Genomic DNA, 26,178 nt, shown 5'->3' with positions numbered 1-26,178 from the left:
GACAAATCCAACCCCCTCCCCCAAGGTCAACGGCAAAACCTTTTTTGGTTGAGGGAATGGGATATTCGTCTAGGTAACAATTGAAAATACAAATCATCACGCATGGTTAAACTGCATATCTAGTTGAAAATATAGAACAATATGCATGGCTGAACTTCATATCTGAAATAGCTCAGTATAGTGACAATCATGTACATGTGTGCTATAAATCAAAGCGCTTCCTCGTTGCCAGTCACTTCTGGCACTTATACAAGTGCTCCTAATTGTAATCAATATAAAACAAAATCATATAGCTCGCCTTCACCTAATTTCACAACCTGGCTATATATACTACTTTAAGCATTTTCTAGAGAGAAGTTTAAGGGCTAAAACACCGAGATTGCCACAGGCTACAGTATTACACAGTATTTAACTCAAATACATGTCTCTAGATTCCACAGTGCAAATACATACGACGACTTACAGATCAGAGAAACAAAAGTTTAAATGCTGCCCCCTCAAATAGAGCAGGGAAGTTAAACTAGATTGAAAGATAACTTACCTCTTTGACTAACGGTGCCCGAGCCCACGTCATCCATAGAAACACCAGAGCAAACAGCCTCTGCCAAAAGCTGAATGCCTCTAAACCTAAGAAGCACCTGAACAGAATCCTCACTCCGAGTACTTTGGACAACTTGGAGCAACAAGGACAAAATAAATCCACTGGAAGATTCAAGCTCCTTATATAAACCAGAGGTTGAATCTAAGCTGCACATATAAGATCTTCGACCTCGTGCAGCAATTTCTGTTGACATGACGGAGTATCTAAGGGTGTCCCAGAGAACCATAGAATGGCTTAGCCTCCCAGATACTGCAAACTTTTCATGTCTGTCTGCAAAGTACAATTTAGCAAGTATACGAAAGACAGGTTCAAGAACATGTCTCATTCTTTTATTACGCTGCAAAGAGAATGCTTTCAGGAGCACACCCTTCCCAACCACATTAGACGTACTTTGAAGGAGAGCTATGGCTTGTCGAAGGCAAAGCACAGTAACTTCCGAATTTGATGTGCTTGAAGAACTAGAAGTTAGTGTTGAACACAGGTCTGAAGACATTATCGGTTTCCTTATATTACCAGAATAATCAGGGAGTGCAGGCAGGACTGAATTTGCAAGTCTGCGGCACACAGGACAAAGAAACTCCCCCTGAAAAGAAAATTGTAGAATACAAATAGGATAACCAACCATTTCACTTACTGCCAGTAGTAATGAAGTGACAAAAACTTGAACCCAGTATTAAAAAAAGGGGAGGGAATTTCACCTGATCTGGGTCCACAATGTGCCCTCCTTCAAAAACAAGTCTCCTACTGTATCTGTATAGACAGTAAAAACCAAAACCTTTAGACCTCACACGGCATATCAATACAGTACATTGGAATTCTATATACACACTTAAAATTGTATAAACGGATCTCTCTTTGTCAACAAAAAAAAAAAACCCCATAGAAGACTGGAAATCTGGAATAAGGTGAAGACATGGCCTACATGATGTTAGAGCTTGCCCTCCCCAGTGCTCCTGGTGTCTAGATACATGGAACAGATACATGGAGCAGGCAAGACTAGGAAGATGTTTTGAGCTGGAGCTTGTCCTGTTCCTGGTGTCTGGATACATGGAGTAGACAAGTCTAGTGTAATGTTAACGCCAGATGTTGATCCTCCCCAGTGCTCCTGGTGTCTGGATACATGGAGTAGAGCGTATCTTTAATGCTCACTGTATCATCCTCCCCTAGGCTGCAGCACTTGGGACTTGAGTTGAATAATGATACAAGGTCGACTACCACCCTCAACTATTTGTGCACTTCGGTGGTTCACTAAATGGCCAAGACTTGACCTAGTAAAATAAAGAATGAAATTCTATGATTTTTCATTTATGCTTCCATCTCATTTACTGTATTTCTGATTGCTTGTATGCATATAAACATGGACACCTCACTGGGCATTAGCTCATCCCCTATATGTTGGTGTTTTCAGATCAAGAGACAGCTATGGAGGCTTATACAGCTCTGGACTTTTTGGACTGAGAGAAGTGTTTATGAGATGTATATAACTGTATGGACAACATAAACAAGATTTTTGTTGTACACTTTTGTAGTTAACTACCACCCATGTATATATTTAACTTGAACTGTTATCCAATATCTAATGCTTTTTCTGTGTTGTATGCGAGACTGGGATTTATTTATTACTTTTATATGTAAGAATGTGACCTTATGGGTCGACGCTCGTGAGAACGGTGTCTAAAACCCTATCCAGGTTTGGGATATTACAACTGCATTTGATCAATAATAAAATTTTCCCTTTAAATTTTCTTAAGATGTCAGTATATACAAATGTATGTCTGAAAATTCAAAGAATATGGCAGTCTACAGGGTAACTATACATGATCATTGAACCATAATAGCCAGCTGGCCGGACCAACCAGAAACTAATCCTTTAAAAGAAATCAGGTTCAATCAATGGAAGTTTCCGAGAACCAAGAAAACTAAACCCTGACAGTTTTTTATTGTCCCTGAAAGGTGTTGCTAAGAGAGACAATTGGTCTCCTCATCAATAGGTAATAAATGAGAATAAACAGGCTCTGCCTCTATGCTCTATGACTGCAAGTCCCAACCCCAAGACAATAAAAGGACAAGGAAGCTTGTTGCCAAATCAATATCAATCTAATCCAGGAAATACACCAGGAAATATACCATTCATAACAAAAGGATGAGTATGAAGGCAAAGGGAATATCATCACTACGATAGAGGGGCAATGGGTACCTTACATTTTGCCCTACTAGAGCCGTAACATTGAGATAACACATGAAATAAGAGGAAATTAGATGGGTGTGTACATACATGTATGTGTGTGTGTGTGTGTGTGTGTGTGTGTGTGTGTGTGTGTGTGTGTGTGTGATCATAGTCCAAAACCCCAAAAATTTCGGTGATTTCAATGAGGCCGAGACGAAATAAAGCGAATCAAGGAATTGGCACTGTTTCAGCAAATTTCAATCAGGTCGAAACGAGACTGAAACCCGAGTTTTTAAAGATTTGCGCGTGTGTGTGTGTGTGTCTGAGAGAGAGAGAGAGAGAGAGTATGACATAGGAACCAATGCACGCACCAATCTTGAATTGACTCAACCAAACCACCCTTGCAGATAACAATTCAGTACAAATGATAAATGCTAAAAATAATATTAAGCTACTTTCCTACTATTTCTTTTTACGATAGCTTATGACAGAACTAGGGAAGGAAAATGAACCAGATCCACTCAGAAAGAGCTTCATTCTGTAAAGAGAAATTGGCAGAAGTTTTAGCAAATACTCCAGAATACTCTTCAGCCACTCTGTATTTTCCTTGCCTTGCTACAATTTTCTTACCCACTTCTGCACATCAGGATTTCTTGCCCCAAGACCATACTACAAGTAGCCAGATACTCTCTCATTTCCTTGAGATTAGCTTTCCCCCTCCAACATTTTTACTTCGCATCACAGGGTCACCATACTACTGCTATAGAAATGTATATATTCTCTCATTAGTCATTATCCCCGGCGAAGTTGTACATGCTATAAAAACTATGCCTCAGAGATTGATACTCACACCATAAGCACTGCAGAACTTTACCTATCTAAGAAACATTTCAATCTGTTACACCATACCTTTCCAAAGTCCCATTCCAGAAACGTTTTGCTGAAAATTCAAAAAGGGACCATATTTTGGGAAATAATTAATACCTAAATAGTATCCTGCTTCTCCCCAGACCTGCAGAGCCATGGACATAAAAATGCCTGCTTCATAGCTTTAGCTGTCCAGAAACCCAGAACACTAGCTTCTTCAACTTAAAAACCTGGTCCCAATCCACTAGAGGGGAGAAAAACCCTTTCCAGTGCACAAGGTGAAATTTTACCCATCTTCCAAGCCCTCTATAAGAGATTTCTCTGAAGCTGCTCAATTCTACCTAGAGACCAAGATAGTAGAAGGAAATTGGGAAATATGCAGGGAAGCTAACTAAGGAAGCCTTAATGAGGGTTATAAGTTGCTTCCTCCATAGAGAGAACAAGATTTCCAGTTCTGCAACTTCATTCTATGCTTTCACAAGCGAAGTCCAAAAGACACTTCATTGAAGACACCTCAAAAGATGATCCAGGTTTATCACCAAATTGGGCTTCTTTCCGTAGAAATAAGTCTAGGGTTGGGTTATGGACATGTTGGGCCTTTGATCATACGGGATTAGCCCTATACTTAGTTTTCATGTTTTAGTGTTTCAAAATTGAACCAGGTGAACCACTGGTCCAATTTAAGTATGTATTGGCTTTGCCCAGCAGTATAATCAAGGGAATTGCTCGACAATCTCACCTAACCGAGCCAGAAAAAAAATAGATAAATGAGTTTTTGAAAGAAAAAAAAAAGGAAAACTTTTTAAGTATGAACTGATCCCAATATGTATAATGGAATTAAATTGATTCCTATTTCAGGCATTTGTGTCTCAGTTAAGTGGGGTCATGGAAAGAACAGGTTCGAAATCACGATCAATTCCTTTTTCAAATCCTGCTGCAGCCGCACGGGCCCTTCCCGCATGCCACAAATGACCCACGAATAAGAAGAATCATAGAACAAAATGACAGGTAGCTAACCAACTTCTAGGAGAGACATAATTGACTGCATTGATCTCGGTGGCTGTGCCTACTCAAATCCAAACCATGGAAAAACACCATCGTTATGGGAATGTACACACGGCAGAAAAATTATGTCAATCCATTGAGATATGGTATGCTACAAGTAAATATTTGCGATAAGAAATGAATCCTAATTTTAGGTTGACGGACCCTTCTAATCCAGTCCATATAATGTCTTTTCGGGAGCTAGAGGAAATGCATCTCAGGTACACCAATTAGTAGGGATGAGAGGATTAATGTCGGATTCCCAAGGACAAATAATTGATTTACCTATTCAAAGCAATTTACGCAAAGGACTCTCTTTAACAGAATATATCATTTCCTGCTACGGAGCCTGCAAGGGGGTTGTGGATACTGCTGTCCGAACATCAGATGTTGGATACCTCACGCGCAGGCTTGTTGAAGTAGTTCAACACATTGTTGTCTGTAGAACAGATTGTGGCACCATCCGAGGTATTTCTGTGAGTCCTCTAAATAGGATGATGGCGGAAAGAATTTTTATCCAAACATTAATCGGCCGTGTATTGGCAGACAATATATATATGGGTCCACGATGCATTGCCACCCAAAATCAAGATATCGAGATTGGGCTTGTCAATCGATTCATAACCTTTCTAGCACAACCAATATATATTCGAACTCCCTTTACTTGCAGGAGTACATCTTGGATCTGTGGATTATGTTATGATCGGAGTCCCACTCATGGCGACCTGGTTGAATTGGGAGAAGCAATAGGGATTATTGCGGGTCAATCAATTGGGGAACCCGGGACTCAACTAACATTAAGAACTTTTCATACCAGCGGAGTATTTACAGGCGGTACTGCAGAACACGTAAGAGCTCCCACTAATGGAAAAATAAAATTCAATGAGGCTTTGGTTCATCCCACACGTACACGTCATGGACATCCCGCCTTTCTATGTTATATAGATCTGTCTGTAACTATTGAGGGTCAGGATATTATACATAATGTGAATATTCCGCCAAAAAGTTTTCTTTTAGTTCAAAATGATCAATATGTAGAATCAGAACAAGTCATTGCTAAGATTCAAGTGGGTACATCTACTTTGAATTTTAAAGAGAGGGTTCGAAAACATATTTATTCTGACTCAGAGGGAGAAAAGAAAATCGGATGGGCGATTCTATCTATGCCTATCTCGCTCATATTGAAGTTATTTACTTAGAGAAACTTTACGTCCCATATCTATTTGATATATCAATTGGTGCGTCCTCTTTTGAAATGCGAAAGAAAAGCCTCTACATTCCCTATTCCTAAAGTAATTGGAATGTAGCCTAATTACTAATTCTCTAAAGATCTCGAATGCTAAACAAGAGGAGTTCTTGGTCCTAATTGAATTCCATCACTGAAATTAAGCAATTCTCATCCTTCATAGACTACAAGTGTAATAGGAGCATTCGTCGACAAAAGGATTACCCTAAGATGATCATCTAATGCCTATTGAGAACGAATCAAATCAGATGGTTCTATTTCTCAATCTTTCTGACTTAATTACGGAACCAAGGTCGAAAAGCATAGTTGTCACGGCGTCATGGCGATCCAAGTCGGTGGAGGGGAACGCCATGGCGATCATGTCGACCATGGCAGAATTGTAATTAAATCCAAAGTTGAATGGCAAACTTGTAGATAAATCAAGATGTATAAGAGCAATGGCAGAATTGTAATTAAATCCAAAGTTGAATGGCAAAGTTGACTGGCAAACTAGTAGATAAATCAAGATTTATAAGAGCAATGGAAGAATTGTAATTAATCTGAAGTTGTAAAGGAGTGGCAGAACTGTAATTTAATGGAGTTAAAGAGAAAACTGAATGGGCTAAACAGAATAGCAATAGAGAATATAAGGGGTTTTATATAAATAATATAAGTTGTCCTTACTTGCAATTTTAAAGACATAATGTATTCTTCAACCTTGCAATAACACGATAGAAAGAGAGGCAGAGAGGTGGTGAACTGGAGTAGTTCCAGCAGAGGAAACTCCTTATGAAGACGATTCTCCCTGCAATTTCTGGAATAAAATCGCAGCACCAAGGTCTGCCGATCCCAACGAGAAATAGGCCCAAAATTCTACTGGCAACCGAATGGTGAGATCTGAAATCAGATCTGGCGGATGTCTTAGCTGCAGGTTACTAAACCAAGGCTAAAATAGGAGATTTAGGGAAGCAGGGAGTGGGTCTAAGGTTGGGGAAGAAACAAAAAATTAAAGAAGAAGAAATCGAAGAGGGAAAGAGAGACAGGATGCCATGGCGTAGGTCGATATGCACAGACCTCCAGCGCCAGGACGCCATGGCGGCGCCATAACAACTATGTTGAAAAGATTGGAAAAATCAGTCATTCAGCACTAACAAAGGTAAAGTGACAGAAGTAGAAAAAAAAGATTGATTCATCATCTATAACATCTACTCATCCCCTGATTCCGAATCAACAGATTCATTAAACAACTCTTGAGTAAAGTAATAATAATAAGAACTGTATCATGTAACTTCATTTACAAATGAAACTCTCCTTGAATCACTATGGAATAAAGAAAACGGAATGATTGGGCGTAAAGCGTCTGTAGGTGGTTTTTCAAGTCCGTCGTCAAATCCCAGGGCTCAACCCTGGACAGGCGGTGGAAACTACCAAGCTAGAGTACGGTAGGGGCAAAGGGAATTTCCAGTGGAGCGGTGAAATGCGTAGAGATCGGAAAGAACACCAACGGCGAAAGCACTCTGCTGGGCCAATACTGACACTGAGAAACGAAAGCTAGGGGAGCGATTGCGAGAATGGGATTAGATACCCCAATAGTCCTAGCCGTAAACAATGGATACTAAGTGCTATGCGTATCGACCCGTGCAGTGTTGTAGCTAACGCGTTAAGTATCCCCCCTGGGGAGTACGTTCGCAAGAATGAAACTCAAGATTTTAGAATATTCTTTTAGGGTAGAATCTTTTTAACTTAAGTTTTATTTTAGGGTCCACACATCTACATGAATTTAGAGGGAGTGTTTTGTATTTAGACTCAGCCTGAGATTTATTATTCCTAGGCTGAATAGGAATTAGGTAATTGGCTATATTATAAATAAAGCATATCGTGGGAGGCATCCCCACAATTCAGAATTTAAAAAATAACTCTTGCTTGCTGCCTTGCTGCTCTGTTGAGTGTTGCCTTGTGAGTCATATCAAGGTGAAGGGACTGGTGGATCTCCAGTTGACTCCTTGCATCTTGTAGATCGGGAGGACCTGCTACTTGTCTTCAAGCTGCTGCCATTGAAGACCTGCAACTCCAAGTAAGTGGTTACTATTATCAGCCATCCCCCTTCTTCTCCTAATCCTCTAAACCCAGCCCATCGATCCCCATTGCCTATACTCCATTAAAACTATCGATCCATTAAACCCTAAACCTTCACAATCTGTCCAGAACTATTCCACCATCAGAATCCATCCATATTTTAACCACAGTGCCTTCAAAGTATTCCCTCGAGTCCGGATCATCTCCTAGATCAAGGAGAATACTTATTCTCCTGCAACATTAAGGAGTCAACACGTGGCAGATATGAGAAAGGCAACTTCTTCCACTAAACCCTCTATTTTTTTCTTTTTTAAACCCACATCCTAAGTGGGACCCACTGGTGAATATTTAACATTTTTATTTTTGTTTATTCTATTCAATTTTTTTTTCGGTCTTCTTTGTTGTCTTTCTTCTTCTCCTTCTCCAACCACTACAGTCTACAGCACTCACTTCTTCGTCGTCCCACCAGCCTTTCTTTCCTCCCCTGTACCAACCCCTTCCCTACAATCCAACTCCCTCAGTCCTGCAACCCCGCCGCCACCTTCTTTGAATACGACAGCACCCACCCTCATCACACCGCCTTTTCCTCCCTCCCCTGTCCCCGCCCCTTCCCCTTGGTTGAGGTTCTGTTTTTTATTTATTATTTTCTTTAAAAAGAAGGGGTTGCAGCCGTGAGAGAGATTAGTTCCTTTTTTTTTTTTTTCCCAGTCCCACCCTCTCCAGCCATACCCCGCCATAGACCGCTCACCCTCTCCCTCTCCCGCTCTCACTCTACCTTTCCCTACCCCATCCCTCCCTTCAATCCCTCTGTGAAAGACAAAGAAGAAATGTTAAGAGTGGAGTTGCAAGGAAGGGTGAATAAAAAGTAAAAAATAAAAGGTTGAGTAAAGGATCATAAAAGATTGAAATAAAAAATGTGAGGGATTCATCGTTAAATAAAATAAAAGAGATTTAGAGAGAAAAGAATGGGGGAAAGAAATTAAGACAGAACAATGGGAAATGACAGAATTAAAAAAAGAGATTCAGAGAGAAGAAGTTTCGCTCCTGGCGCTGAGGCTGAACTTGTGCTTGTGGTTGGTTTATGGTTGGGACTTGGGAGTTCACAGAAGGCGGAGAAGACGAAGAAGATGAAGAAGAGAATAAAAAATGGAAAGTAAAATATTTATTTTTAAGCATTAGTGGGACCCACTTAAGTTGTGGGTGTAAATGGGAAAAAAAGAAAAAAAAAAATGACGGTTTGGGAAGAAGAGGTTGCCGGTCATACCTCTTCCATGTGTTGGTTCTTTAATGTTGCAGGAGAGTAACTATTCTCCTGGAACAAAGAGATGATCCGGGCTCTATTCCCTCCACTCGATCCTAACTTCAGACCCATCCCATCATCTAAACCCTAATTCCCTTCATCCCCATTAAATTCCTAAAACCTTTAAAATCCATAAGCAATTCCAGCCATCTACTACCCTCCATACTTTGGCCAAGTGTCCTTCTCCATCCTAAGAGAACTCGATCCAAAGCCCCCACCTTAATTCCCACTATAAACCCTAGAATCTCTCACTTCGTTCTTTTCAAAAACCAAAAACCCTAACCCTAGTTGCTGCCCAATGCCATCTAATCTACTTCTACCCATCCAAAACCCATAAAACCTAGTTCATTAGACTTCCCTACACCTGCCTAGCTTTACCATATAAGACACACTCCCATTGACCTAACCCTAACCCTAAAATTGACCTAAAACCTCAATTCTGCCCCCCATCGAACCAGCAGCTTAACAGGTCCTGCTTGTCTGGCTCCTAGTAGGTCTCCTACCTATCTAGGACTACATTAAAAGGTCCACAATGTTTTCCAACTCTCAACACCATATAGTGCACTTTTGGAGAAATCCTTAAGCCAAGTAATGTAGTCCTAGCTGGATAGGAGACCAGCTAGGAACCAATGCTTCAGGATCTGCTATGAACAGACAGTCCGATTGGGGCAGAATAAAGGTTTAGGTCAAAATTAGGGTTAGGGTTAGGGTTTGAGGGTATGGTAATGCTAGGCAGGTGTAGGGGAGTCTATCAGTATTGGTCCAATGATGGTTTGATGAGCGGAAGTGTGAGAACTTAAAACGCAGCAGGTTAGGGTTTCGGGTTTCGGGTTTCGGGTTCTTGAAAAGAGGGAAGTGATGGAATCGAGGGTTTAGAGGGGGAATAAGGGCAAGGGCTTCAGGTCGAGTTCTCTAGGGGTAGAGAAAGTCACTCAGCCAAGGTATGGAGGTCTGATGATGGCTGGATGTTTTTTTTTTGGATGAACGAAAATTTAAATTACGAAGAAAAAAGGGGGGGAGGGAATATACAAGCCCAAGGGCCAACAAGCCGAAGCTAAAGATTAGCTAGGCCGAAGAATGGTGGTAGGGAGACCCCAGGAGACAACAATTAGCCTGTTCCCTGGGGTATCAAAGACACTACTCAGGGTGAGGGAATAAGCTTTAGATGAAACATCAAAGAAGATGGCCTTCCAAATCTTGTCAAAAGAGCAGGAGTTGGATATCCATCTTCTAAGGTTACGTTCCATCCAAATGTGGGAAATAGTAGCACAAAAGGCAAGCTTGCCAATCCTGTCACAGATCGAATTACCCCCAAAAGTCATATCAATCCAGACCCATTCACGGGGAAGAGGGAGAGGCGTTCTCCTAGTGGGCCAGCAGTGACGAAGGACCCGTTTCCAGATGGAGGCAGCAAATGGGCAAGAGAAGAACAGATGGTCTGTATCTTCGTGCCCATTCCAACAAAGGCAGCAGCTGGTGGAGACTTGCATGTGGCGATGGATGAGAAAAACTTGGGTGGGGAGGCAGTTAGCTAAGGCACGCCAAGCGGTGAAGCTCTGCCGAGGAATGTGCCCTTTAAACCAAACCACTTTGTGCCAAGGACATGGGGTCCCTCTTTGTCTAACCAAGTCCCAAGCCGAGCGGGAGCTGAAAGTACCTGAGGTGGAGGGGAGCCACAAGATGGTATCACCTCTTCCTCGGTGACCAGGGGGATAGGGGGGAGGGAGCCCCACAGATCAGCGAGGGGCGGGGGGGAAGGAAGCGGGGACCATGAACCACTGGTGATAATGGAAGCCACTAGAGTAAACCTGTCCAGGCCGGAAGCAAATATGGTGCGGGGGCTGACAATGGAGGCAAGGACACCTGAAGGATACCAGTTGTCGAGTCAAAGGTAAGTCTGGGACCCATCATCTATCCTGAAAGAAATAGCTCCCCTGACTATATGCCTCACTTACAACACTCTACGCCAAATCCAGGAAGAGTCGGGGGCAGATCTGACAGTCCAAATAGAGTCTCTACGAAGGGGTTCAGCATACACCCAAGAGGTCCAAATACTGGATTTGATGGCTGGATGTTGTTGGACTGTAATTTAGGATTATGGGTTTTAATGGGAATTGAGGGAATTTAGGGTTTTGATGATGGATGGGGCAGAGGTTTGGATCGAGTGGCGGGGGTGTATTAGGGATGCTGTGGTTTGAATTTGAAGTGATTCTGATGGTGGGTTAGGTCTGTGATTGAATTAGGTTATGGGAATTTGAAGAAAACAAAAGGGGGAATTACGGTTGGGCTGTAGAGGGTTTAGAACAAGAAATGTGGGGTTGGGGATGCCTCAAACTTGAAGTTGCAGAGAATGATTAGCAGCAGTAGAACCTTGAGAAAAAATTGAATCTTGCAAAGGAGAACTTGAAAAAGAACTTGTATGACCCACCCAGGCTTCACACCGCAAGGTGTCGATTGGATCACACACCAATTCCACCTGCTTTGATCAGACACAAAGCAACTTCACAGTGGACGAGTAGCAGCAGCAACTTTCACAAGCATAAGTTTTAATTTTCAAAGTGGAGAATGAGGTGCGCCATGATTTTCATTAATTTAAATAGGGCTTAGAGCCTTACATCATATTCAGACTAGGAGTCTAAGTACCCCTGGCCGACTTAACTAATCCATACTCCTCTCTAAATCGTGGGAGTGTGGTGTGTACCCAAAAAAATAAAAATTACATAATAATAAAAGGGTGACTCAAGTCACTTAAATTGAACAACTGGTTCAACCAGGTTGGACCGGTTCAATTTAAAAACAGAAAAACACTTAAAAAAAACTAAGATCCACTACTAACACTTCTACTTGGACAGCAGCTTCTTATTCTTCTTCTTCTAGCGGATGTAGTGCTTCAGCTCTGCATCACAGAGACGGCTAAAAAACTGTTAAGACTGCAACCACACCCCCCACCCCCAAAAAATAAATAAATAAATAAAGAGCAGGATCAAATGAGCATTCCAGAAAAACAATACAATACTGGCTCAACTGCAAGTGGATAATAAATGGTCCTTATTTGGGGTTGCAAAGCCTTCGATAAGATTTCCATCCACTGCTTCAGACATCACCCTGTGCAAAGCCTCCATAACAAGTTAAAAAGAGGCAGAGTAAAAGGGTCACCATGGCACAAACACCCGGAACTAGAGAAACATCGTTTTGGTGACATTTACAAGAATGGTGTAACACAGAATAATAGCAAGCCTCCGTCTTTGTTTTCTGCACTGTGGATCAAACTGAATACGACCCCAAGTGTAATCCAAAAATGACCAATTAACATGGTTGTAAAAATGTAGTCCTCAAAAAAAGAGGGGCGAGAGTAAAAATTTTCCCACGTGCACTTTGGCAATCCACAGAGTCTCCCATGTCACAAAAGCACTTTTTAGTATGAGTTATGATGGATTTCATCACCACATTCAATTCATTGCAATGACTTTATATGTGCTTCAAACAAGTGATAAGAAGGAATTCAGGTGCCCCTTCCACTCTTCAACTTTTGAATTTGTAGTGTGTGAAACTCTCCTTTCTAAAAGTATGGGAAACTTGCTCAGAAGTCCCACAGGAAGTTCCTTACACAGATAGCAAAACCCTTATCTTAGATTTAGGAGTTAAGGTAGCGGAACCTGCTAGGATGACCAGGAACTAGGGTCTCTGATATGCATATTCTCAGAACAGATCCGATTTGTATAGCAAACAGTAACAAGTTTAGGAGACAAAATAGCAGCTCAAAGAATCTGATTAATGAAGGATAGTTATCACAGCATCTAGGCAACCCAAGACATTGGAGGGGGTTTGGACAAAAGGCACAAGAAGGCGCCCACCAAGGTGACCAAGGCACCTGGACGCCGAGCAACGCCTTGACAACTATGTTATGAAGTAACAAAGTAGTTCTAGAATCAGGGAATTAGATTCAGTGTGCAATAAGAGAAATTCGATACAACTGAAAATGCCAATGCAAAGCCAAGGTAATCCAATGGGTCCTCCTCAGTAACACATCTATCAAACAGGACCAGAATTATGGATTTCTCTAATGATTTAAGGGCTGTAATGTTGCTGAAAGTTGACTAAACAGAAAACAGAATGTCAAAATAAAAGAGAGTAACAGACAGATCCTACAACAAATTTGTTGTAATATGGGTTCAAGGGTAAAAATGTCCTATGGGTAATTGTGTCCTTGTACCTATTCTAGAATGTTCTCTATCATATTATAAATAAAGCATGGCTATGGTCACATTGATCAAGCCAGTATTCACGGAATTCCACACGGTATCTGAGCCAAAAATATTCCGGGAATATGGGAATTGAAATTTTTTTCTCTTTTTTTCTCTCTCTCTCTTCTCCTTCGTGATTCTGCCCTGAGGACAGCCACCACCGCCAGCCTCCTCCACCTTCCGCCAACCCCCGTAGGTCCCTCCACCACCTACCACCACCTCCACCTCCTTCCGCCAGCCCCGCAAGACCCCCCACCTCCTTCTGCCTCCACCGCCAGCCCCGCAGGCCTCTCGCCTTCCTTTTTTTCTTGCGAGAGGCTCTCTTTACCCACCCTTGGTGGTGAGTTGACTCCCACTGAGGGTCCTTTTTTTCCCTCCTTATGATCTAATTTATTTTTGGAGGCCTTGTTTTTGGATTCTGTGATTTTTTCCAGCCAACATGCCTAACGTTTCAGAGATCACTTCTGCTTCTTTTAGTTCCAATGGTTCGTCACAACGTGACTTTATTCCGTTTCCGATGAATACCATCAAGTTAAATGGCAGCAATGGCTTGAGACCTGGAAGGATCTCCGACAATGCCCCCTTCTCCTCCGACAGCCCCACTGCACCATCCACTTCTCCTCCATCCAGCCCTGTCCATGATCAACACAACCCCCCTTCCATTTCTTGGAGCTCCCTCTTCACCGGCAATTCCTCTATCACCACTACTAGACACTCCCTCCATTTCGTCCCCCCTTCCATCATCGATGAGTCCAGAGTTGGCTTCTGCCCCAAGGGTCTGCTAGACGACGAGCTCTCCAAATGGCAGTGCTGCCTTGTGGGCCATTTCCTTGGCGCCCGTCCACCCTTCCATGTCGTCAAATCCTCTATGCAAAAACAGTGGCGTGCCGCTGGGGCTGTCTTCACCTACCAGTTGTCCAGCGGCGGTATCTTCATCTTCAGGTTCTCCGATGAATCCAACAAAACTTGAGCTTTGGAGGGTGGCCCCTGGCAGGTTGGCAAGAAACCGATCTTCCTCCGACAATGGGATCAGCGCTCCTCTCTCTGCAAAATCGACCTTAAGTCCATCCCCATCTGGGTCAACCTGCCTGGTCTTCCCTTCCACTATTGGTGTGCCTTTGGGCTCAGTATCGTTGGATCGACCATCGGCAATCCTCTCTTCTCCGACGAACGCACCAAAAGAATGGATCGACTTTCCTTTGCTCGAATCTGTGTTGAAATCAATGCTGATAACCCTCCTCCAAATTATGTCACCATCCAAGAAGAAGATGGCCACCTCTTCTCTCAAAGAGTTCTCTACGAGTGGCTGCCTCACTACTGTTCCATCTGCAACTTGTTCGGTCACCCATCGACGCAATGCTCCTCTGGTCATGTGGGTACTAAGGCTTCGAATCCATCGACTTTAGCTTCGGGCCCTTTGGTTGAGGATGCTGTCTTTGTTGATGTCCCTGCAGTAGCGACGCTGATTGTTGATGAGGATGAAACCCACGATGCTGTTACTGTGGACATCCCTCATGCCTCCGCCGCTGTTACGATTGGTGATCAGCCGATGGTGGTTTCCATGGCCGGTAAACCTTTGGAGTCTAAAGGTTCTCCAATACTCTCCCATGGCCGGAAAAAGAAGAGGAACCGTCACCGGAAAAGCCTTCGTGATTCTGAAGAGGTTCCCATCCATGGCGATTCGTCCGATGCCCACCTACCACACAGATCTACTGACGCTGGCCACAACAGGTTCGCAGTCCTTCAGAGCCTCGACCCTAGTGCCGACTGTGAAGTCGTTGTCTCGCTCACTCCTCTCGAGCCCTGGAAGAACTATGGAACTGATCTGCAGGCTCCTCCTACTGATTCATCTGCAAACCCCCTTTCGCCTTCGATTTGTACACTTTCCCCTTTTGTTAACCCAAACCAAACCCTTCCCTCTGATAACCATACCCCTCCCTCGCTTTCTACGAGGTCCCCAGTATCCAAAATCAAACTTTTGCCCTTTGCATGTGTCCCATTGAATCACCATTCCCCCCTTTTTGTCCCATCCCACTTTAACCCTTCCTCTGACACATTAACTTTACACACCGACCCGACCCGACCCGACCCGACCCAACAGCCCACCCATCTAACCCATTTAACTTCTTCCAAAACCTCTTACCCATCTCGACCGAACCTAACGGAACCAGTTCCTGGTCCACCAACTGGTTCCACCAAGGCCCACCCCCCTTCCTGTTTGCTTTCCCCGTTTGAGAGAGTACCGCCTGCAGCCTCGTAGTGTTCCCCCGGGTTCTCAGGTTAGTTTCACTTCTGGTTGGTTGCCCCCTCCCCCCCTTTGCTTATGATCCCTTGGACCATTTGGAATGTCCGCGGCCTTAATGCCCCGGCCAAACAACCTAAGATCCACGCCCGAATGAAATCCTTCAAATCCCCATTTGCTGCCTCCTTGAAACTAAGGTTCTTGAACCCAATTCGTCTCGTATTGCCTACTCTCTTGCCCCCACCTAGTCCTTCCTCTCCAACTATGCCCACTCTCCTAATGGCCAAATATGGATTCTTTGGGATCCCTCCAAATTCCATATATCGGTCTCCTCCTCCTCCCCCCAATTCCTTAATCTCAGCATTTTTTACCATCTTCACAATCATCTTTTCTTTTTCACCATGGTCTACGCCTCCAATCGTCACCTGGATAGGATCCCCCATTGGGACGACATTCGTACCACTTCATTGTCCGTGGGCTCCTCCCCTTGGGGCATGGGAGGCGACTTCAATGTCGTCCGTTATAGTCATGAAAAGTTAGGTGGTTCCCCCATCAACCACCACCTCAAATGGTTGAGTGCTGATCTTTCTTGGCACAATAAGCGCTCTGGCCTCATTAGAGTAGCTTGCAAACTTGACAAAGTCCTCGTCAATGATCCTTGGCTCTCCTCCCTTCCGTCCTCTTATGCCTTCTTTGACCTCCCCGGCCTCTCTGACCACTCCCCCATCTCTCTTTTTGTCCTCCCCTTCTTATCCTTTGGCCCCAAACCCTTCAAGTTTTTTGACATGTGGTCCTCCCATCTTGGCTTCCTTCCTATTGTTCAAGCCGCTTGGGATATTCCTGTCCAGTCCTTCTCCTCCCCTCTCCTCGCCTTCTCTAAAAAACTCAAAAATGTCAAATTGGCCCTCAAATCTTGGAACTCCTCCACTCTTGGAAACATCTCCTCCTGTGACTCCTTTTGTCATGACACCCTTTCCTCCATCCAATGCCGCCTTTAGTCCGACCCTCTCAACTCCTCCCTCGCTGAGGAAGAAATCCTTGCTGCCTCTGAGCTATCCTCCTCTCTCTCTCAAATAGAGAGTTTCCTTAAACAGAAATCCCGGATTAAATGGCTCGAGCTTGGCGACTCGAACACCGCCTTCTTTCACCGCTCCCTTAAAGCCAGTTCCCACTCCAACTCCATTCTCTCTCTTATCACCTCTGATGGCTCGGTTCTTTACTCTGTGGATGCCATCAAATCCGAAGCTGTGGCCTACTTCACTAGTATCTTTTGCCCCTTGTCCACCACCCAATCCACCCTTCCGAATGACCTAATCAACAAATTCGTCCCTTCCCACCTCTTCAACTCCCTCTGCTCCATCCCCTCTGACTCCAAAATTGTCTCTGTTGTTCGCTCCCACAAGGCTAACAAAGCTCCTGGCCCCAATGGGTTCAGCATGGGTTTCTTCTCCACTTGCCGGGATATCATCGGTGTTGAGCTTATTAGTGCCATCAAGAGCTTCTTCTTTAACCCCCACTAAATCCAAAGCATCAACCACACCTTTCTTTGCCTCATCCCCAAGTCTTCAGGAGCCTCATCCATGTCTGACTTCAGACCCATCCCCCTCTGTAACCTCCTCTATAAGTTCATTACTAAAATTCTTGCCAACCGCCTTCAACTTGTTATTGATTCCCTTATCAGCTCCAATCAGTCCGCCTTCATCTCTGGGAGAAGCATCTCGGACAACATCATCCTTTGCCAGGAAATTGTTCAAGGCTTCGACCGTAAATCACACTCTCCTTCAGCCCTTTTGAAAATAGATATCCACAAAGCCTTCGACTCCATCCGTTGGGATTTCATCTCCCAAGTCCTTCTTAAGATGTCCTTCCCTCCTACCTTTGTTAACTGGATCCACTTCTACATCTCCACCCCTCGCTTCTCTGTCCTCCTCTATGGTAGCCTAGCTGGATATTTTCCCTCCTCTTTTAGTATCCGCCAAGGTTGCCCCCTCTCCCCTTTCCTTTTTTGCCTTTCCCTTGAGGTCCTCTCTCGTAGTATCCAATCCAGAACCGACCTCCATCTCATCTCTCCCATCCCCAAATGCAAGCCTACTAATCTGACTCACCTTGCCTTCGCTGACAACCTCATGATCTTCTCCAAGGCTGACCCCCTCTCCATTGAGTCCATCATGTCTTCCCTTCACCTTTTTCAGGGCATTTCCGATCTCCGCATCAACCTCCTCAAGTCCCAAATCTTCCTTGCTGGTGCTTCTGATACCACCAAAGCGTCCCTCTCCTCCATCATCGACTTTACCCTTGGCACCTTACCTGTCTGTTACCTTGGCCTTCCCCTCATCCCTGCTAGACTTTCAGCCCACCACTGTTCCCCCATTCTGGACCTCCTCCGCAAGAGGTTGTAGCTTTGGAAAACCAAGCTTTTATCCTATGTAGGTCGCCTTGAGCTCATCAGATTGGTACTTCAATCCTGCTACATCTATTGGAGTGGCCTCCCTAAGGCTTCCATCAAGGTTGTTGAATCTATTATGTGTGCTTTCCTATGGAAAGGTATGGATTCAGCCAGGTTCCTTCACCCCAAGAGCTGGTCTTCCATTTGCATCCCCAAATCTGAAGGAAGTCTTGGTCTCAGAAGGATAAAAGATGTAAACATTGCTGGTTCTATCAAGCTGTTATGGAAGCTCCTCACCAACAAATCCAGCATCTGGACTACTAAGGTGTACGCTGGGCCTCTCTGTCGAGACTCTATTTAGACTGTTAGCTCAGTGACAGACTCCTCCTGGGTTTGGCGCAAAATCCTCCAAGTGAGGCATATAGCAAGGGATGCTATTTCTTGCAGGATCGATGATGGTTTGCAGACTTACCTATGGCTTGACAAATGGCACCCTTCCAGTATCCTATCTTCCCTTGTGAGCCCCCGTGACATCTATGCTTCTGGAATGGACAAATCCTCCCTTGTGGCTTCCATCATCAGCAGATGCTGCTGGTCCTCCCCTCTCCTCCATCCCCTCGCAAATCTTTGGAGCTCCCTCCCCCTATCCCCCCCGTTCACCGAGGTAGAGGTGACACCATCTTGGGGCTCCCTTCCCCCTCTGGCAGATTCAGCACCCACTCCGCTTGGGACATGGTTAGACATAGAGGGACCCCCTGTCCTTGGCATAAAATAGTTTGGTTTAAAGGGCACATTCCTCGCCATAGCCTTACCGCTTGGCGTGCCCTAGCAAACTGCCTCCCTACCCAAGCATTCCTCATTCATCGCCACATGCAAGTCTCTCCCAGCTATTGCCTTTGTTGGAATGGGCGTGAAGATGCAGATCACCTGTTCTTCACTTGCCCCTTTGCTTCCTCCATCTGGAACCGTGTTCTTCAGCACTGTTGGCCTGCTCGCCAAAGGCCTCTTTCCCTTTCCAGGGAATAGGTTTGGATTGATATGATGTTCGGAGGCAACTTGAGTTATGATTCGGTTGGCAAGATTGCCTTTTGTGCCACTATCTCCCACATTTGGATGGAGCGTAACCTTAGAAGATGGACGTCCAATTCCCGCTCTTTTGACAAGATTTGGAAGGCCATCTTTTTTTATGTTTCGTCTAAAATTAGTTCCCTCCTCCAAGTTGATGTAAAGGATACCCCGACGAACAAGCTCATTGTTGTCTCTTAGGGTCTTCCTCTATCCATTTTGCGCCCTAGCTGGCCTCTAGCTTCAGTTTTGTTGGCCCTCGGGCTGTATATTCCTTCTCCTTTCTTCGTAATTAAATTTTCAAAAAAAAAAAATGGCAGCAATTATCTTATGTGGTCTTGTTCCTGTTTGTTTGCTATTGGTTCCCGTGGCCTATCTGGCTACCTCACGGGTATTACGATCAGGCCTACAAAGGCTGGTTCTGCACAGGATCGCTGGATGAATTTTAATTTCTTGTTCATGCCGTATCTGGTTAATTCCATAGACCAAGAAATTGTTGGGCGATATCTTCTTCTTGATTCGGCTGCAAAAATATGGAAGACAGCCAAAGATACTTATTCTCAGGTTCGGAATGCTGCCCAATGGTATGAACTCCGTCAAAAAATCCACTCTACAAAACAGCTGGAGTTGAAACTTTCTCAGTATTACAATAACATGTGTACGAACTGGCAACAGTTGGATTTTTGGGCAGCTTCACTGCAACCACTGATGTTGACACCACAGCCTAATGAAAGTGGGAGGATGATTTACGCGTCTTGGATTTCTTGACCGGCCTGAAGATTGAGTTTGATCATATCCGGTTGAATATTTTGAATAGGGAACCTCTCCCAACTCTTGAACAGGCCTATGTGATCCTTTCGGCTAAGGAAAGTCGACGTACAGCCATGGTTCACCCTATTACTCAAGAGCGCTCGGCCCTTATTTCTGGTTCACAGTCTTCCCGTGGGGGCTCTTCCCGGTCTGCTAGTACTGATCGGCCATCTGATGTTGGAAGCTTCATGGTCGCCCTACAGACACTTGTGGGCGTGGGAGGGGTGGTTTCAATCGGCCCAATAGCACCCGTGCTCATCAAGCAACTTCTGAGGACCAGCCTGATCCTTCCCTTTCACAGGTTATGGCGAATTTGCAAAATTTACAGGATATGGTGAATCGTTTGGATACATCTTCTTCGGCATCTATATCTCCTTTCATGGCTGCCTCGGCTCTGTCTTTGCCTACTAATCCCAATGCACCTTCTTCCACAGGTATTTCATTTGGTGGGAATTGCACCTCGGTCATGCCCGATGCTTGGGAAATTGACTCAGGGGTAACCGACCATATGACCGGTTCTTCCGCTTTTTATTCCACATATTTTCCTTTATCTAGTCATAGTAAGGTTCGTGTTGCTGACGGGTCTCTTTCTCCTATCTCGGGAAAGGGATCTGTGCAGTGTTCTTCCTCTCTTAACCTTTCATCTGTGTTACATGTTCCGAAGTTCACTACTAATTTGCTTTCCATTAGTAGCATAACTAGGGATTTAAACTGCAAGGTAACATTTTTTCCAACCCATTGCTTATTTCAGGACTTGGCAACAGACAGTACGATTGCATGTCGTAAGCTAGTTAGAGGTCTGTACGTGCTTGACGGTTCCCGGGCAGCTTTGACGGCTCAGCCTGCATCTTCTGATTTTGATTCTGTACGTGTTTGGTGAAACGTTGTAATAAACATAATTTTTCTTGTGATGCTTGCACCAAACTAGAAGCATTTTTTCAATTTCTGATAATAGAAGCTTGCGTCCTTTTGGTTTGATACATTCTGATGTGTGGGGCCCTGCCCGTTGTGTCTCTAGCTCTGGGTTTCGATGGTTTGTCACTTTCATTGACTGTTTCAGCCGGACGACTTGGGGGTAGTTGATGCATAGTAAAAGTGACGTCTCCACATGTTTCACTTTATTTCATAAGCTGGTCAAGAGACAGTTCGATGCCAAGGTCAAGATTCTCCGGTCGGATAATGGGAAGGAGTATATGAATGGTGCCTTTCAGTCATATTTGAACAGCCATGGGATCATTCATCAAACCTCTTGTGTTGATACTCCAGGTCATAATGGGGTGGGTGAACACAAGAAGCGACATCTTTTGGAGGTTGCTCGTTCTCTTATGTTCACTATGGTTGTTCCTCCTCGTTTTTGTGGTGATGCTGTCCTTACAGCTACATATCTTATCAATCGGCTTCCCTCCTGTGTTTTGGATGGCCGTTGCCCCTTGGATGTGTTCTGTGGGAAATCGACTTTTGTTGTGTCTCCCAAAGTCTTTGGTTGTGTCGTGTTTGCCAGGAATCACCATGTACACGGCAAGTTTGATCCCAAGGGATTGTGATGCAAATTTCTTAGTTATTCTGCTACCCAGAAGGGGTATAAATGTTATCATCCTCCTACCCGAAAAGTGTTTGTCACTACGGATGTTCCAGGAGTCTGAGGCTTACTTTAAATAGTCGGAACCTCTTCAGGGGGTGATTATAACTGGTGAAGACATTGAGATACCTACTATAGAGGATGCTTCTGTTGAATTCGAAGATGGAGTTACAAGTCAAGAACAAGAAGTGGGACAGCAACAACAGGCAAAGAGGGAAAAAATGTATACACTCGGGGAACTGATTTTCCTCTGGATGGCCGTCTGTACAAAGAGACCACCACCACTGATCCTACTCAATCGGCATTTGTTCTTGCTCCAAGTCTTGCTCCTAGTCAGAATTCTGGTGAGCCTCCTCTTGATCCCAGTCTTGATTTACCCATTGTTGTTCGAAAATCAAAGAGGAGTTGTACATTGCACCCTATTTCCAACTTTGTGTCATACAACTCACTAACTCCTGCTTTCCATGCCTTCGTATCTTCTTTATCCTTTGTTTCCATCCCTAACAATTGGCAAGAGGCAATAGCCGAATAGAAATGGAAAGATGCGATGAATGAAGAAATGCAGGCCCTTGAGAAAAATCAGACCTAGGATTTGGTGAGTCCTCCACTAGGGAAAATATTTGTTGGCTGTAAATGGGTCTTTGTTGTGAATCACAAGGCTGATGGCTCAGTGGAAAGGTACAAAGCAAGACTTGTTGCCAAAGGGTTTACTCAAACCCAAGGAATTTACTATCAAGAGACCTTTGCTCCTGTAGCAAAGATGAATACGGTATGGGTTATTATCACTTGTGCAGTGAATCAAGGATGGGTACTCTAGCAACTTGATGTGAAGAATGCCTTCTTGCATGGAGACTCAGAAGAAAATGTTTACATAGAATACCTCCTGGCTTTATTTCTTCAGAAACGCAATCACCAAGGGCTTGGTTTGGCCAATTCCATAAGGTTATGATTGCTTATGGGTATAAGCTAAGCAATGTTGATCATACATTGTTTGTTAAGAAGATAGGACAGCAAGAGACAATATTAATTGTCTATGTTGATGACATTGATCACAGGTAGTGATGCACAGGAAATCCAGAAGTTGAAGACTTATTTGGGCACCGAATTTGAAATCAAAGTTTTGGGTAGATTAAGGTACTTCTTAGGGATTGAGGTTGCCCATTCAGCTAAGGGCATCTCTCTCTCAAAGGAAATATACCTTGGAATTATTGAAAGAAACAGAAATGCTTAAGGTGTAAACCAGTAGATACCCCTCTTGAGCCCAACATACATTTGAAGAGTAAGGAAGGTGACCCAGTGGACAAAGGCAATTATCAGAGGTTAATTGGCCGATTGATCTACCTCTCACATACCCGGCCAGATATCACATTTGTTGTAAGCCTTGTCAACCAATACATGTATGATCGTCACTCTTCTCATTTGGAAGCAGCATACAGAATTCTCCGTTACCTTAAGTCATCTCCTGGGAAAGGAGTCTTGTTCTCTCCACATAGCCATCTCCGGATAGAAGCATACATTGATGCAGATTGGGCTGGCAGTCTTGATGATAGGAAGTCCACATCCGGGTATTGCACATTTGTTGGAGGAAACCTAACTACTTGGAGAAGCAAAAAGCAAGCTGTTGTGTTTCAATCTAGTGCTAAAGCTAAGTTCTGAACCATGGCACAGGGTATTTGTGAGCTTCTTTGGCTCAAGGGGCTTCTTCAAGATTTGGGGATGCATGCTGATCTTCCTATGTGGCTCTACTGTGACCGCAAGTCCGCAATCAGCATTGCTCACAACCCGGTTCAACATGATCGTACCAAACATGTTGAGATTGACCGGCACTTCATCAAAGAGAAGTTGGAACAAGGGATAATTTGTATCCCATTTATTCAGTCTAGTGAACAACTGGCTGATGTCCTTACCAAAGGAATCAGTACTAAGTTATTTTTTCCTATAATTAGCAAGTTGGGCATGTTTGATATGTATGCACCAACTTGAGGGGGAGTGTTGTATTATGGGTTCAAGGGTAAAATTGCCCTAGGAGTAATTGTGTCCTTGTACCTATTCTAGAATGTTCTCTATCATATTATAAATAAAGCATGGCCATGGTCACATTGATCAAGCCAGTATTCACAGAAGTCCACAACAAATTTAATGATCAGAATTGAAAGAGTGAAGTAGCAAAAACTCAAAAATGAATTTAGAAAGGAAATTGAACATAGAATAGGCAGGATCGGACCACAATACAATAGCCGGATATAACTAAAACAAAATATCATATGAACCTTTAAAAATAACTTGAATTGACCCAGGGATCCATACTAGAATTGAGGAATCTACCTCATAAAACAAACAAATCCATCCAAGTAATACCATGAATCCACATGGCCCAAAAGAAGAGAAACTTCATAAGTTTATTGTAAAGCGCTAGTAATATATGGTGTGTGGAAGCCCATTGCTACTAGGAGGTCTTGAGTTCAAGTATCCCGGATTGAGGAATCTACCTCATAAAACAAACAAATCCATCCAAGTAATACCATGAATCCACATGGCTCAAAAGAAGAGAAACTTCATAAGTTTATTGTAAAGCGCTAGTAGTATATGGTGTGTGGAAGCCCATTGCTACCAGGAGGTCTTGAGTTCAAGTATCCCGGTACACATCTCCCCTCCCCCCCCCCCAATAGAATAGGATAGAGTAGGACCTATATAATTTTATTTTTTTTTTAAAAAGGCTCATAACTTTATTTATAAAATCTGCGTCCCTTATTGGCTGCTAACAAGCCTATAAATAGAACTACTAAAATAAGAATCCTAGTTGGAATAGAAAATCCCTATCTAAGAACAAATCCAAGGATAGCTTAAAAAGCATAATGCTAACATAAAAAGGGGTATGGGTAAAACTAAAAGCTGGAAACAAATAAATATCCTAGAACTACCAGGAAACTAAACAAAAGTAATGTTCCAACTTATGACTCATTATAAACCAATTAGTGTATCCCATTACAAAGAAAATTTATTGGACCATAAGTCCAATATGTGTATAACCTAATCCAAGGGTCAGAACTAAAATAAGCCTATTATTATGAATTTTCTCTGCATCAGTATCTTTTTCTTGTCTCAAATAATATACTCCAGTAAATGTTGCTCTTCTACCAAGGAGCATAATAGTGTATCTGGGAATCTATGTCAATTATCACTGAAGAATGCTAAAAATCAACATTTAATGCAAAGTTATCAGAGGAATATTAAGAATCCTACATAAAGGGCCTGAGAAAACTTCTGTATACTGAGACTACCAACTTTCTTCGTAGAGATGTGGAGTTGTTTTCGACCCTCTGTCTTACCGTCCCCCAGATTTAAATCCATGAGATTCACTTTCCATTTTCTGAATTGCTAATTCTAATCAAAGGCTATAATTTACCATAGCAAGATTTGTAACCAACTCTGGCAACTCTTTCCCTTATTTCCATTCTTCCTAGTGTTAATGTCTTGTTAAGATATGTATCTGTATGTGGTCCTGCAGGGGTATTATTGTCAGACCCTGCGATAATCATTTTAAGTTTTAGTTGTTCTAGTTGTTATTGTTGAGGTTAATTAGTTTTCTACTACCGCAAGGACTGAAGATTCTTCAGTCCTTGCGGTTTTGTAATTGGTTACCTATATATAAAATGGGGAGAGGACTGCCGCTGGTTATGGACTGCTACTCTACCTTGCGGCAGTCTCTTCTCTCCTTTCTTCCTCTCTTCTTCTTCTATATTGTTACTTCTGATTATTTGCTTCTGGTATTGTTTCATGTCTTATAGCTCAGTCAGCTTACAATGCCTTCAAAATTATTAACGGAAGTAACCATAACGCCTCCCAGTAAATGAGGGAAAAAATAGCATGGGGAAGCGACAGAAATCATCCGAGACCACAATTTAAAGGAACAAATTACCTTTCCTTCAGAGACAATAAGTAACGATCACGGCATTCTTGATGCACAGCATGCCCACATGAAGAAATATGAATTCCATCACAATCAGAGGGACCAAATCCATCGAATGGTGCAAACCAAATACTGGACTTAGATGATACATTTTCAACACGTGAAAGAGAAATCTTGGAGCCCGAAGGGTATTCTGATGTCTCTCCTGAAAGAGATGCTATATATTTTTCAAGCAAAGCAGATTCAGCACCGTCGCTTCCTTTGGACTGTTCAACAGCATATGAAGCTGTAGATTTCTGGTTGTCATCCAGAACACTTACATGCAACAAGCTATCATGCAAATCTCTCTTAATAGATTGGTAAACTCCTCCTTCTATCATCTCAAAGGAAGATGTATTCATATTTGTATCTGTTGATGCACTCGGCAGATGAATATCCCTCACATCAGGACGTTGGGCCTTCAGAAAGTCCAGAATAGCATTGACTCCACCACGCAGCCCATCATGTCCAAAATCGTTAACTGCATCCTGGTTTGTTGTGACCGTAGGACGTTCCTGGCCTGACTGATTAAGTTGATCCCATGATGGGGGGCCTCTCTCAATGAAACTCACAAGTCGAGATTTCTTGTCACAATGACGGGGTTAACAAATTAGACTGATGAG

General features: G+C 43.4%; 1 protein-coding gene across 4 annotated transcripts in view; it reads right to left on the bottom strand.

Annotated features, from left to right (window-relative positions):
- Window positions 1-26,178, bottom strand: part of LOC122653056 (E3 ubiquitin-protein ligase PRT6-like) — a 110,399-nt gene that overhangs the window by 40,416 nt on the left and 43,805 nt on the right. For all 4 annotated transcript variants that reach the window (XR_006331695.1, XM_043846988.1, XM_043846986.1 and 1 more), the window contains exons 8-10: window positions 25,526-26,139; window positions 1,300-1,351; window positions 542-1,184 (exon numbers count right to left, since the gene is read on the bottom strand). Coding sequence is in view for 3 of the 4 variants with exons in the window: in XM_043846988.1 (XP_043702923.1) it covers window positions 542-1,184; window positions 1,300-1,351; window positions 25,526-26,139 (1,309 nt within the window). In the remaining variant the exon portion in view is untranslated. The remainder of the gene's footprint in view (window positions 1-541; window positions 1,185-1,299; window positions 1,352-25,525; window positions 26,140-26,178) is intronic.

This window comes from Telopea speciosissima, chromosome 2 (genome assembly GCF_018873765.1).
Source record: "Telopea speciosissima isolate NSW1024214 ecotype Mountain lineage chromosome 2, Tspe_v1, whole genome shotgun sequence".
Lineage (NCBI taxonomy): Eukaryota > Viridiplantae > Streptophyta > Magnoliopsida > Proteales > Proteaceae > Telopea > Telopea speciosissima.
The sequence above is the reverse complement of the archived record's forward strand: the minus strand, read 5'-3'. Positions and strand labels throughout refer to the sequence as shown.